We start from the raw sequence: 13,375 nt of genomic DNA on the forward strand, positions 1-13,375 counted from the left end.
GTGGATAAGTCAAAACTGAAACTTATCTACAAGTTACAACCACCTCCAACCATAATCCAATGGTCCAACCACGTGTTTACAAAAACCGGTTCGAGTCGTCGACCGTTGGTCAATGCAAGTTGTCTCAATGCCAAATTGCCAATATTGCATGTAGCATGTAACATGTAGTACGGAATACAGAATATGGAATACAGATGAACTGGGTCCTGGGTACTGGGTCCTGGACTATGGCCAATAAGTACACTATACACTATATACTATGCACTATACAGCAATTGTTTATCAAGAATCGTAATTAACAAGCTGAACCTGCAAGAAGAAAGAGTCGGGTAATATATAGATTAGAGGCTGTAGTAGACTGTAGTATACTATAGTCTATAGTCTATATGTATAGTACAAGTTTATAATTAATTAACATTCAAGAGTTCAAGAGTTTAAGACATGTAAGATGCATACATGTTAGAAGAGAGGACTTTGTAATTAACCCTAATCCTAATCCTAATTTTCAGGAAAGGAAAAGATATTGAGATGAGGAAGAGAATTAAATATATAGAGAAAAGGAAAATCAAAGATTTAATTTATAGAGAAAGACAATTGAGAATCAAGATATAGTATATAGAGAAAGAAAGAATAAAGAAAAGAAAAGAAAGGAAAAAAAGAAAAGGAAAGAAGAAAAGCAAGAGGGAAAGAAGAAGAAAGAAAGTACTAAAAAAAGACAAATGTTTAAATGAAACATCAAGATTCAAGTCTAAAAGACAGGAAGGGAGTAACCTTCAAAGTTAAACATGTAACAAATTGACAATAGTACAATACAAAGGAGGTGAATTAATAGGTAATTATGCAGGCTCAGCTAAAGACAGGTATAACTGTATAAAATAGCTGAAGACGAGTCCAAACAGAAATAAAAAAAAGGGTTCGCGGTTCAAATAGTTCACGAATTTGATTTGCTTTCTGGTGCCAAAGCTCCACGTGGCCAATGACAATGACGATGACGGTGACAATGGGATTGGAATATCAACTAGAGATCATCTGGATGAAGAGAAATATACAGGTAATAAATTGTAACTTTATTTACGACAGTGTTTTCAAGTGTCCAGACTGAGAGGGATACAAGGCTAAGGCTAGGTATGTATAAAAAATACTTAGTATTGATTACAGTATTACAGCGAAAGCAGAGATATAATTTAATCTAGAAGTGGTAAAGTGGTAACTAGTGAGGGCCATCAAGACTGGTCGTTGATGAGTTTTAGGGTCTTCCTGTTTGGTTCTATACGGCATGAAACGAATAGTCCCATTGAGTGGTAATGATAGGTCTTTGACACGGAATTTTAATATATACAGTGCTGTGCCATTGTCCATTCGTTCAGTACATTTGACATATGAGCAGCGAGTTTGAAATACCTTTTCAATGGAAAAGAGAAGAGAAGAGGAAATAATAAAAAGAAACGCGCTGACCGACGTGGCCTCGGTGGGGCGAAAAAAAGAAATCAATCTAGACATTGAGGAGTTTCCATCCGGCCAAGCAGGTCATGACATACAGTGCCAGCTCGCACAAGATATACGCTGTGCCCTTGTACCGGCCCTTGCCGTCAGGTCCCCACGACGGCCGCGTGTATCCGAGCGTATACAAGACACGGTTGAAGCTCCACAGGCCACCCATCAGCGCAGCGAGACGCGGGTAAAAGACTCCCGAGAGTAAGAGCGCGATCAAAACGCTCGGCTGGTGTTCGAGGTAGTTTCCGTGGGCGCGCTGTGCGCAATTGAATTGGAAAGCGGCAGTTTCTTTGGCAGCTTGCTCGGGCGAGGCGTACGCGTTGGGGTACGGCACTTTGGCGGCCTTGCGGAACGTTCCTACAATGCCGCCATGCCACAGGCCGACGAAGAAAGTGGATGCGGCGGCCAGGACGACGAAGCTTTGGAAATGTTAGTCGCTTGTGTTCAATTGGAAAAGCAACAATTGGAAAAGTATCAATTGGGCTAGGTTCTCTGCCACTTCGCCACTCTTGTTTTCTCGCTCAAAGCTTGCCACCGCCGGGAAGAAACAGGATTAAGTGAGAAAAAACATACCCATAGTCGCTGGGTACGGTCAGAGTGAGACTCATTGTGTCTGTATTGTACCGCACTGTACAATAGAAGGAAGCTGGGGTAGGTGGCGTGGAGGAAGTGGTAGGATCCTCAATTGGGGCGTCTTCAGGAGAAATTGCAATTGAAAGAGTAAACAAAGCGGGAAGAGAAGTGGGTTATATGCGAAGAAAAGTCTGCTGATCGACAGATGAGTTATTATGCGTAGTTCCACAAGATAAGGGAGTAATTGTGGTTTTTTTGACAGGATGGAAGGTTCCAGCGTCGGGGAAAGGAACAGTAATAGGCAAACATCCGGGGGTTTCGAGAGATGAGTGGTGATGTAACCCCGGTCGCCCATGTCAGGTACCGGCTCGTTAAGGGTTTAGTTAAACATTCAGGGTCCACTAACCGGAAGCCGGATGCTCCCAGACCCGAGACGTTCATGCCCACTGAGCGGAGACGGAGCAACTCAAGGTCCTTGTTATCATTTTTTTCGTGGAACGCAACACCACTTACAAATGCAAATAAAGGACTGGCATGTACTGTAACGTATCGTACGAGAGCTCGTCAAATCAGATCAAATCCAACACTAATGGAAAGAGAGGTTGCCCGCAAAAAAGTCGTTTCATTCGTATATGCATCTTATCTAAAACTATGTGCGTTCATGGTTATTATTATACTTACCAATTTTTCTGTCGATTCCAAGAGGAGCGTATCAGATCCGTTTCGCTCACAATGCTGCTCAAATCATCAAAAGTCTTGTTCGCAATGTTGTAGTGCGTGGGCCCACTCCTAATAGACCGACGTAATCGCATGGCAAACGAAAAGGACATTCCAATTGCTGTGAGAATATGTCATGAAGGCACAGCTTGCGGTCGGCTGACGCTTCCATACTTGGCCTGCCATGCAAAAAAGTACAAGAGTGCAGCGAGGGGCTGTCCCACAAGGCAGAAGCTGACCCAGAAAATGACGTTGCCAATGATCTTGCCATTCTTTCCCTGCATCCTCTCAAGCGGCAACGTGACCGCAATTAGAGGCAGCTGAAAGATCATCCCCACAAATGCAACTCCTAGAGCTATTTAGAAAACACAACATGGTGTTTGGGACCATATATTACTCACCAATGAGATTATGGGTTGGAATGCCCACGAGCAGTTCGTGCAACACCCCCGAGAAAATGAATACAATGGCGCTGGCCGCCTGCGCATTCCAGCCACGACCCATGAGCGGCACAAATATGTGTCTCTTCATAAAATGGTAAACCGGACGATTCCATGTCCGCCAGTATGTTCCTACACTCGGGCTATTCCACCACTCAGTGTAGAACTCGCGGTCACCAAACCGCATAACCTCGGCAAGGGCGTTTAAGAACGATTGGAAAAGTGCAAAGAATCCGGCTAACCAAATAACCAAAGAGATGGTTGACAGCTTCATCAATCGCTCGAGAATGGAAGTAATGTCCAAAGACGCCATCTTGTCAAGCGAGTTTCGAAGCACTGGTGCCGCATATTGCGCAGAAGCAATCCAAATGAACATACTCAGACCGGCCATTTCGGAAACGCGTTTCACGACAAATGTCCACCGGATACGCGCTGTGCGTGGATAAACTGGTTGATAGACGAGCGTAGGCGCCCACCAGAAATATGTCAAATTGCGAACGGTAATGTTGCGCGGATACGGGCATTCCGAGTATATCTCTGGCAGAGTAGAGGATTGGTGAGGATGGAGCATAGCATGCCTCAAATCACGGTTGGTAAACGCATAGGAGCAATTCTTTAGCCAGACGATGATCGCATGCATCTCACAGATGGTACCAATGAGAGGATGATGAACGTAGTAGTAGACCACCACTGTGGTTCCTAAAAGGCAGAGCGACGCGTTGAGACCATGAGCAAAGGCAATCAGGATCCAAGCGGATTGAAATTCCCGGCGATCTGACTCTTGTCGAGCCTCAGAACTCTGATTGGTATCCTCCGTCTTCTTGCTTCGGCCAATGGCGCCCTTGGCCTTGTGTGCAGCGACCAGTTCAATGATATAGGCCACGAATAAGTGGCACGGCACGAGAGCGTACAGAATTGCGCCGAGTAAAAGGTCTTGTCGTCTATAGTCGTGGCATCGAAGGCAAATCAAAACACCGTACTGCGCGTTGTGAGTGAGCAAATAAGCATTTCCTCCTCTAGCTTTTGAGTCGAAGCGTACCTTCATAAAGTTCTCGATCATCAGGCGCAAGTTTGAAACAACTAATTCAACCATTTATTAATACACTGACCCTTTTCACTGTACGTCAGGACCTTACCCAACACAATGACCATGAGGTTTCGAAAGCCCAGAAAACTTGGAGAAGCCTCAGCGTCGGCGCTTAGACATGATGTTTTTAGCTTTGAGTGAACTGCCGCGAAATGTCTATATTTCTTATTCGTCTGAGTTGAATTTTGTCGAGCTGAAGTCATGGCCGAATCGTTCAGCATCCGGCCCGAGCTTCCGTTGGCGCGAGGCCCGGATTTATTGCGCCGGTGGCCTTTATTTGATCGCCCAGTATGCATTGTGGCGGTAGTTTTGGTGACTGTTGCCATGCTCAAGTGCAATTGAGTCGTCTCAGGTGTTGCTGATAGCAATCATATGCGAAAACCCTCATTCATTGGGAAGGGAAATGATTGGCATGAGTAGGCGGAAAGGGTGGCAGCTTGGACCAAGGGAGGAGTCGAGCGCGAGATGTGAAATGCGGGAACCAAGGGAGCAAATACAATGCAGAGTCTAATTCTGCAAGACACCAATGTATCTGTATATATGCGATAAAAACATCTGAAGAAAGCGAAAAGAGTGAGAGGAGCTGAGTCTAGGATATGCAGTAAAGTACAAAGCAAGGTGAGCTGTGAACGGGCGGGATGGTCGGGGGAGGCTGTTGTTGAGTTGGACTACGTAACTTGCCAACCATGTGAAAGCGGGTCAACCCACCTGTCGCGGATTGCGGAGTAGTTAGACGACAACGTTTTGTCGATCATCAGCTTTATAGATGTTTACTGTAACAATAGATTTGGAGGGGTGTCTCAATGTATCATCATTCTAATGATTCAATCTCTCTATACTACATATCTCTTAATTGTCAACGACCGTTGAGAGTGTTTGGGTGGTTTCTATACTGTCTTCGGCCCGTTGAATTTGTTGCGGACAGCACTATCTAGTCTTATCTAATCTCTATTCTTATCCTATCAATCAATCGATCAGCCACGCCTGAACACTTTCTCGAGTTGATTTTCTCAATCACTCTTATTGCTCTTTGCTGTACCGAATCTCCCCATATTCTCGCTTTGAATCATATCTTTTCCGGCTTTTATTTTGTCAGTCCTGGGACGGAAACTTAAGGCACGTGATTGCGAAAAGGGGAATCGAGACTTAAAAATAGAGGGGCACCGGTGATGTGCACGGAATGACAAATGAGAAAGACATTACTGTATCATAGTAGCTTAGGCATGTAAAGGCTATCAGCGCTTCCTCTCTGCTGTATTCACAATGAGCGAAGCAATCTATCTCGTAACAAATTTGACATGATTTATTGGGCATGCACTGGCGTGGTTACAGTTCAGCCAGGATAATCCCTATGCTATATTGTTTCCGCGTGACGGTTTCCGTTTTGGTTAGGGCGCCTCAGGGGCTAGATCAGTCCCCCATGTTGCGCTTGTGTGGCGCTAGTCCATGTTCAGCCGCAGCAACCAAACTTTAATCAGCTAGGGCTCGAGCGGTTAAAGCCCAGATCCAACTCTCCTGACTTTATGTCGGACTTCACCGACTGGCATTAATATCGATTGGGATTGATTTCCTGTTTCTTCACCAGCCACCCCCCTGGGGAAACCTGTTAGCCTGGGAACCCTCGGCAATCCAGAGTTTTTGTTTGTCATCTCACCCTCCCTTTTCGTGGCTTGTCTGGCTGCTTCTGCTTACTTCTATAACTGTACAATATACGCATTCGTTTCCTTTGCATTTTTGTATTCTTCTTCTTGTCTATCTATTTCTATTCAGCACTCTATCATTCAATGCATGAAGCTGTTACGCTCAATGAGATATTTGTCTTAACATCTGAAACCTCGTCCTCATCAATGTGGTAGAGAGTGGACACGACGACACCAAGGAGACTGAAACAGCGATCAAACCAATTTCTCTCATGCTCTGAGCATCTTACATAGCTAAAGCTTGCCGTCGATCATACAACTCGAGAATTACGGAGAACTCGCCGCCTGAAACAGTTGATGATGCTATCGGTCTTGGCACGACAGACGAATTCTGTTCCATGAGTAGTTTTCAAATGCTTGGCTGCATATCGAGAATAAAGAAGCAGAATCGCTTTCTCGCTGAGTTGACAAGATGATCGAAGCGAAGGCAGTGGATGTTATACCTGTGAGGATATTTACCTGTTTTTCAACTCCGGCTTCTTAATCCAGGATCGGAGAATTACCATAACACCGCCCCCCCTTTTTTTGATGGCCAGCAGGCAGGCAATCGAGAAGGATAAAACTTTATACGATTTTCGTTCTTTGATCATCTCTTCGGTCGCTGTTCATATTTTGCCGATTCTCTTTTACGCTCTACTCCTCCCTAGGAATTTATAAAAAGCGAATTTTGATATGGAGTCAAAGACTACCATCTTTCATCTCGAGAAAGTCGAGGAGGATCCCAAGGACGACTTCCACGGGGACAACATGGACGATTTGGTTCATGCAGCCAAACAGGCTACTGAGAAAGAGCACCGCATGACAGTTTGGCAGGGCTTGAAATTATACCCTAAAGCTGTCGGCTGGTCTCTCCTAATATCGGCTGCAATCATCATGGAAGGCTACGACACGCTGCTCATAGGATCTTTCTATGGGCTACCCGCCTTCAATAAGAAATATGGACATCAAATGCCCGATGGTTCTTACAGCCTGTCTGCGCAATGGCAAGCTGCCCTATCAAATGCCACAATCTGTGGTCAGATCCTAGGGCTTTTCGCCAACGGTATCGTGTCCGAACGATTCGGATATCGAAAGACAATGATGTATTCCCTGGCGGCTACCTCTGCATTCATTTTCATGTTGTTTTTTGCCCACAACATCCAGACTCTGGTGGCTGGCGAAGTGCTGATGGGAATCCCGCTTGGCGTCTACCAGACCCTCTCCGTCACGTACGCTTCGGAAGTGTGCCCTGTAGCGCTTCGCGCCTACTTGACGACCTTTGTCAATCTCTGCTGGGTTATCGGCCAGCTGCTTGCTTCTGGCGTCGTAAAAGGTGTTTCTAGCCGGACAGATCACTGGGCTTACCGAATCCCCTTTGCCGTTCAGTGGGTGTGGCCTATTCCAATTTTTATCGGCGTTTGTTTGGCCCCCGAAAGCCCATGGTGGCTGGTACGCAATGGTCGTCGAGAGGATGCCGTTCGATCTTTGCAGCGATTGACCGCAAGCACAGACGTCGACTTCAAGGCCGAAGAAACAGTCGATATGATGGTACATACTAACGAACTCGAGAAGAAAATCACCGCCGGCACCACCTACTGGGATTGCTTCCGTGGGCACGATCTCCGCCGGACTGAAGTCTCCTGCTGTATCTGGGTCGCGCAGGCCTTGTGTGGCGCTGGCTTAATGGGGTATTCCAACGTCTTTTACCAACGCGCGGGACTTCCAGTTTCGCAGGCGTTCGACCTGTCCCTTGGACAGTACGCTCTTGGCTTTTTTGGGACCCTCCTCTCTTGGGTACTAATGACCTATTATGGGCGTCGAAGCTTATATGTCGGCGGCCTCGCGATACTGTGCATACTGCTCTTCATTGTCGGATTTATATCAATTGCTCCAGTGTCTTCAGCCACATCCTGGGCTACTGGATCCATGCTGCTGGTCTATACCTTCTTTTATGACTCTACGGTAGGCCCGGTGTGCTTCTCGCTCGTGTCCGAAATTCCTGCGTCGCGACTTCGGATCAAGACGGTTGTGCTTGCTCGCAACATCTACAATTGCTTTGGCATCATCAATGGAGTCATCTTTCCATATATGCTGAACGAGGACGCGTGGAACTGGAGAGGCAAGGCTGGATTTTTCTGGGGAGGAATTTGTTTGCTTTGCTTTACGTGGGCCTTCTTTCGCCTTCCTGAACCCAAGGGCCGTACTTTTGCGGAAATGGATGCGTTGTTTGAGAAGAAGGTGCCGGCCAGGAAATTCGCGTCTACCAAGGTCGATATATTTCATGCAGAGTCTGCTGAATCAAGCCAAGAGGAAAACTAGTGATCTTTCTTTGGCTGCCTCTCAAATCCCGTCCTTTTTACGACAGCGGCCATTTTCTGTGCATTTCTCAGCCATAGTTAAAGACAGGCACATTGTGTCAAGTTTACAGTCTATTTTTATCTTTTCGATACAACTTCGATACAACTTTGACGCTTAGCCGTTAGGTACTACCGTAATTTGATTATATAAAAATCAATAAATCATTTATAATACCACCAGCTCTATGTAACCCTCTATTACCTCACTGGATTTTGTCTGCCATGCATAGATCAGGTGCAATGACATGTAGGAATTGAAAACACATTCGATTCAAATACAACAGGGTATATCATATCTCAAGTGACGAATAGACAGATAGAGAAAAGATGAGCTACAAACGAGACACGAGTAAGGTGGCAGATGCATAGAGATCATCCTTGGCTATTGTCACAGTCAAATGACAAAAAAGGCCTATTTTCTTGCTTTCATGCAATCGGCCGCATCGTTGATTCCCAGGTCTCACTAGTCATACATGATTTGCGGAAATGAAGATTTGAGCTCACATTGAGTCGTGTTGGTGTTTCAGGGATAGATAGTACCCCGAGCAGATATGCTATCATCTGGTTATTTCGCCAATTATTCTTTTAATTATATAATTAAATTCATCTATGATTTTGGCTGTTGGCTACTTGAAAAGATAATGTGTGGAGGTGGTAAACAGTAGAACGGAACAACAACTCGTGGCGCTGATCGATCGCCGGGTATTATCTTATCTATAGATCAATCTTATATTTATCTCTTTGATCTCAACTCCACGACGCGCTTCAAGTATAGCAGAGCTTGGGCAATTCACAGCGCACAATTTACTACACTGTTTCTGCACTTTTCCTGCATCGAAGAGTATGGAATTATGATAAGATTCTGCTGCGTCTTGCATAAACGAACGTAGAAGCCATGTCCTACGATCCACGAGGTGACCATGTCGCCGGTCACAGCGCACCCTTTGAAGGAACTGGTTTTATCAGAGTTCGAGGGCGACGTACGTCTAACATTTGTTTCTTCTCATTCTACGCAGTCGCAACTACTAATGTCACTGTTTAGGTCCTGTTACCGACTATGGAACTTCAATGGTGCAATGGATGCGCAATCGCAGGCCGCGATACAGAGGTGCTCCAGTCTGCGAAATGGAGCGGCCCAGTGCCAGCTACATAATGGACGTAGGTGAACTCCATCCACTGTCAAGCTCTATAGAGTTGCTCACTTTCATATTTAGATTTTACCACCGGCCGCCAATCTTCAGAATTCAACAGATGCGATACCCTCAAAACACTTACATTCGTCACTAAACAAAATCAAACACCCAATCAACATTGTTCGATGGACACCCGAAGGACGACGACTTCTCACCGGGTCGAGCAGTGGTGAATTTACATTATGGAATGGAATGGGATTCAATTTTGAAACCATTATGCAAGCTCACGATGCCGCCATCCGCGCTGCCTCGTACTCCCACAACGACGAGTGGCTTGTATCAGCGGACCAAGACGGAGTCGTCAAATACTGGCAGACAAACTTTAACAATGTCAAGGCAATCCAAGCGCACAACGATCCCATTCGCGACCTCGCCTTTTCACCAACCGACTCCAAATTCGTCACTGCCTCGGACGACGCCTCCCTTAAGATCTTTGATTTCGCCGGCGGTATCGAAGAATCTGTACTGACGGGACACAACTGGGACGCCAAAACCGTGGACTGGCACCCAACCAAGGGACTACTCGTTTCTGGGTCAAAAGATCATCAGGTCAAGCTCTGGGATCCACGAACCGGCCGGTGCTTGACTACGCTCTACGGACACAAGAACACAATCTCCAAAACCGCATTCGAGCCACGCCGGGGCCAATTGCTCGCAACATGTGCGCGAGACCAAACGGCGCGCGTATTTGACCTGCGCATGATGCGCGACGTGTGTCTGTTACGAGGCCACGAAAAGGACGTATCAACAATAACATGGCATCCTATCCACGCCAATCTCCTCTCCACCGGCGGCGCCGACGGCAGTCTCTTCCACTACCTCCTCGACGAGCCCAACCAGCCTCCAGGCACCGAGCCATCTGTTCCACCATACGACACTCCCGATCCCCTCAACGCACCCGCCCAAACCATCTATCCCGCCCACCGTGTCCCCTACGCTCACGATTTCGCCATCTGGTCACTCGACTGGCATCCCCTGGGCCACATTCTCGCCTCTGGATCCAACGACCGCGTTACCCGATTCTGGTCCCGCGCCAGACCAGGCGAGACAGACTGCTTTATCGACCGGTATCACATTGGCGAAGCAGCCGCGGAGGCGCAAGGCACATGGGACCGCCGGGGCGGACGGCGCCAGATGCGCGAAGACGAAGAAGCCGAAATGGAAGACGAAGCCGAAGGACTCGTCGATCAGAAAATGCCCACGCGGCAACCAATGCTACCTGGCATCCCAGGTCTGCCTGTCCCCGCCAGCGCACTTGCCGATCTCCCCAGACCACCTGGTATCGGCGGTGGTGCTGCAGGCGGCGTCCCCTCGTTGCCGACGCAGATTCCTGGAATGGGCAATCTCGCGGCGCCACCACCTCCTATCCTGCCCGGTCTGAGCGGTCTAGTGGGCGGTGCTGCGGGTGCTGTACCTCCTCCTCCTCCTGTTCCTCCTGGAGCTGCCCCCGCCGGTGGCACAGGAATCCCCGGATTCGGAGTCGGTGTATCGACCACTGGTCCCGCCCCACCCGGCGGTGGTCCCAGTGGTAATGTCGTTCCTCCCCCACCTCCTCCTCCTCTAGGATCTCTCCCTGGCCTAAACATCCCCGGTCTCGACCCTTCTAAACTCGCTGCCATGATTGGATCTCTCCCTCCTCCTCCGCCTCCTCCTCCTCATCCATCTTCAACGGGCCCTGCCCACGCTCCAGCTCCTCCTTCTTCATCAACTTCAACTTCTACTCCTCCGGTTATCCCTCCGCCCCCTCCTCATCATCTATCCTCTACGCCGTCTAGTGTACCCCCTCCGCCGCCCGTTCTCCCCGGCACCGCTCCTGCGCCTTTCCCCGGCGGCATTCTCCCGCCGGGGTTACTCCCGCCGAACTTCCAGTTTCCGCCTGGCTTTCCCATTCCCAATCTTGCAGGTACAGGTGCTGGCGGTTCTGCTGGTCCTGGCGGCCCCGGTGTTAGCACACCTCCTGTGGGATACAGCGGTGATAATCAGCCCGGCTCGTCTGGACACAATACTCCTGTTGGTGCTTTTGGGGGTGGTGGTGGTGGAGGTGGTATCCCCGGCCTCAGCGCGCCCGGAGGCGGCGGCGGCGGCGGCGGAGGCGGCGTAGGAGACGACATGTCCGGTCTAGGTCTTTCTCTCGGCCCCCAGCGCAGACGCACACCACTGCCCAGCCAGCGAGACAGTTTGAAAGAGGAGCAAAAGCGTGGCCATTACCGCATTTCTCGATGATTTTAGGTCCTAATTTCCTTTATTTTCTCTTTTCTTTTTTCTTCTTTGATTTTATTCAAAGTCTTAAAAGGTCATATAGGGCTGACCGTTGACATGTTGCCTTTTCAATAACACATTTTTTTTCTTTCTTCTTTTTCTTTTTTTCTTCAAAAAAACAATTGCATCTTAATCAAAAGTAGCTCAGCTATCAGTAGCAGCACGAGCAGATGCAGTAACGGTAGCTACAGACTACAGACTACAGTACTGGTCGTCGTCATTCATCGTCACGGTCCTAGTTACGGTCCTACTTACGGCCGTGTTCATGCTCGTAATGGTGCAATGCTGCAATGCTGCACTTATGCATTGCTACATTAATGTGTGTTGATACATTAATGTGTGTTGATACATCCGGGCGCTCAGGAAGTGGCTGCGGGCGTTATAGCGTAACGGGCACACCGTACAGCGTAACGGGGTATAAAGTAAAACAAACAAACACATATAAATATAAATATAATACTCCTACGGTTTTTTATGCGGGAGACCATTGGAACTCAAATATGACAATGTAGGGAGGTATATACCAGGTACATATACTACATCAACTACATTCACTATTTAAATACTCGAGAGTAATGCAACCATAGAGGGACTATAACGAGACTATAATGAGACTATAACAACTATCATTAAAGCATCTTAACAGTGTCGTGAGTCATAGAAATATATATATAAATATACCTTATATATACCTTATATATAACTATTAAAAAACTATAAGCCATATAATATAAACCAACCAACGAAATGAATTGAATAAAATAAAAACCTAAAAAAAAGTTTGGATAAAAAGATGAATTGATAAAAAAAAAAGGGGAGGGAAAAAAAAAAAAACCGAAGAAGAAGAAGAAGAAGAAGAAGAAGAAACCTCTCCCATCTCCAAACCTCACCGGGCACCCTCTTCAAAAAAAGATAAATCAAAAATAGAATGAGAAACCTCCTCTACCTCCAAACCCCCTCAAAAAGGGATTAAAAAAATAAAGAAATAAAGGATAAGATAAGAAGAAAGACAAGAAAAGGGTAAGAGAAAGAAAGGAAAAGAGCAAGAAGAGATGAAAAATAAAGAAAGGAAAAGGATAAGAAAAAAAAAATAAAGAAGATGGTTAAAAGAAAAAGGGCAAGAAGAAAGTATAAGAAAAAAAAGAAGAGAAAAAAATATGTATATGTAGATATAAATATAAATATATGAGACAGAGAAACAGATATTTTCGTCGTTGGGTAATGGTCGACAGGTGATAGTCTTTCATTTGAGCAGAAAGTCGGGGAAGAAAAAAAAAAAAGGTCGATTTTTGAAAGGCCGTAAAGAAATAGGAAAATAAAGGCGGAAGAAAAAGAGAGAAGAAAAATGACGAAAGAAGAGGCCCGAATAAACGAACAAGTGAACAAAAACGTACCATGGTTTCAATGGTTGGAAAGAAAAAGGTTGCTTATAAGGAGAAGAAATATAGATAAAATAAGGTAAGTATAAGAAAATAAGTATGGGAAAATACAATATGAAATAAAAATGAAAATAGAAAAATTGGAAATAGAGATGGAAATAGAGATGGAAATAGAGATGGAAATAGAGATGGAAATA

The 13,375-nt window shown here is 46.3% G+C and overlaps 4 protein-coding genes across 4 annotated transcripts; 2 read left to right on the plus strand and 2 right to left on the minus strand.

Annotated features, from left to right (window-relative positions):
• Positions 1 to 1,203: 1,203 nt before the first annotated feature.
• Positions 1,204 to 2,377, minus strand: L228DRAFT_248311 (membrane-associated proteins in eicosanoid and glutathione metabolism). Its single transcript, XM_018332824.1, has 2 exons — positions 2,068 to 2,377; positions 1,204 to 1,913 (listed from the first exon to the last, which is right to left on the minus strand). Exons 1-2 carry the CDS (start codon positions 2,100 to 2,102, stop codon positions 1,493 to 1,495), a joined length of 456 nt encoding a protein of 151 aa, XP_018187146.1. The 5' UTR covers positions 2,103 to 2,377; the 3' UTR covers positions 1,204 to 1,492.
• A 292-nt stretch (positions 2,378 to 2,669) lies between these two features.
• L228DRAFT_248312 (putative diacylglycerol O-acyltransferase) lies at positions 2,670 to 4,942 on the minus strand. The gene is made up of 4 exons (XM_018332825.1): positions 4,361 to 4,942; positions 4,264 to 4,304; positions 3,186 to 4,203; positions 2,670 to 3,133 (listed from the first exon to the last, which is right to left on the minus strand). The coding sequence occupies exons 1-4, from the start codon at positions 4,635 to 4,637 to the stop codon at positions 2,919 to 2,921; spliced, it is 1,551 nt and encodes a 516-aa protein (XP_018187147.1). The 5' UTR covers positions 4,638 to 4,942; the 3' UTR covers positions 2,670 to 2,918.
• A 1,816-nt stretch (positions 4,943 to 6,758) lies between these two features.
• Positions 6,759 to 8,309, plus strand: L228DRAFT_211675 (MFS maltose permease MalP; the record flags this gene model as incomplete). Its single annotated transcript, XM_018329905.1, has 1 exon — positions 6,759 to 8,309. One exon carries the CDS (start codon positions 6,759 to 6,761, stop codon positions 8,307 to 8,309), a length of 1,551 nt encoding a protein of 516 aa, XP_018187148.1.
• A 930-nt stretch (positions 8,310 to 9,239) lies between these two features.
• On the plus strand, positions 9,240 to 11,940 carry L228DRAFT_261750 (WD40 repeat-like protein; the record flags this gene model as incomplete). Its single annotated transcript, XM_018334361.1, has 3 exons — positions 9,240 to 9,327; positions 9,390 to 9,505; positions 9,562 to 11,940. The coding sequence occupies 3 exons, from the start codon at positions 9,243 to 9,245 to the stop codon at positions 11,761 to 11,763; spliced, it is 2,403 nt and encodes an 800-aa protein (XP_018187149.1). The 3' UTR covers positions 11,764 to 11,940.
• Positions 11,941 to 13,375: the final 1,435 nt, after the last annotated feature.

This window comes from Xylona heveae (genome assembly GCF_001619985.1).
Source record: "Xylona heveae TC161 unplaced genomic scaffold L228scaffold_7, whole genome shotgun sequence".
Classification (NCBI taxonomy): domain Eukaryota; kingdom Fungi; phylum Ascomycota; class Xylonomycetes; order Xylonales; family Xylonaceae; genus Xylona; species Xylona heveae.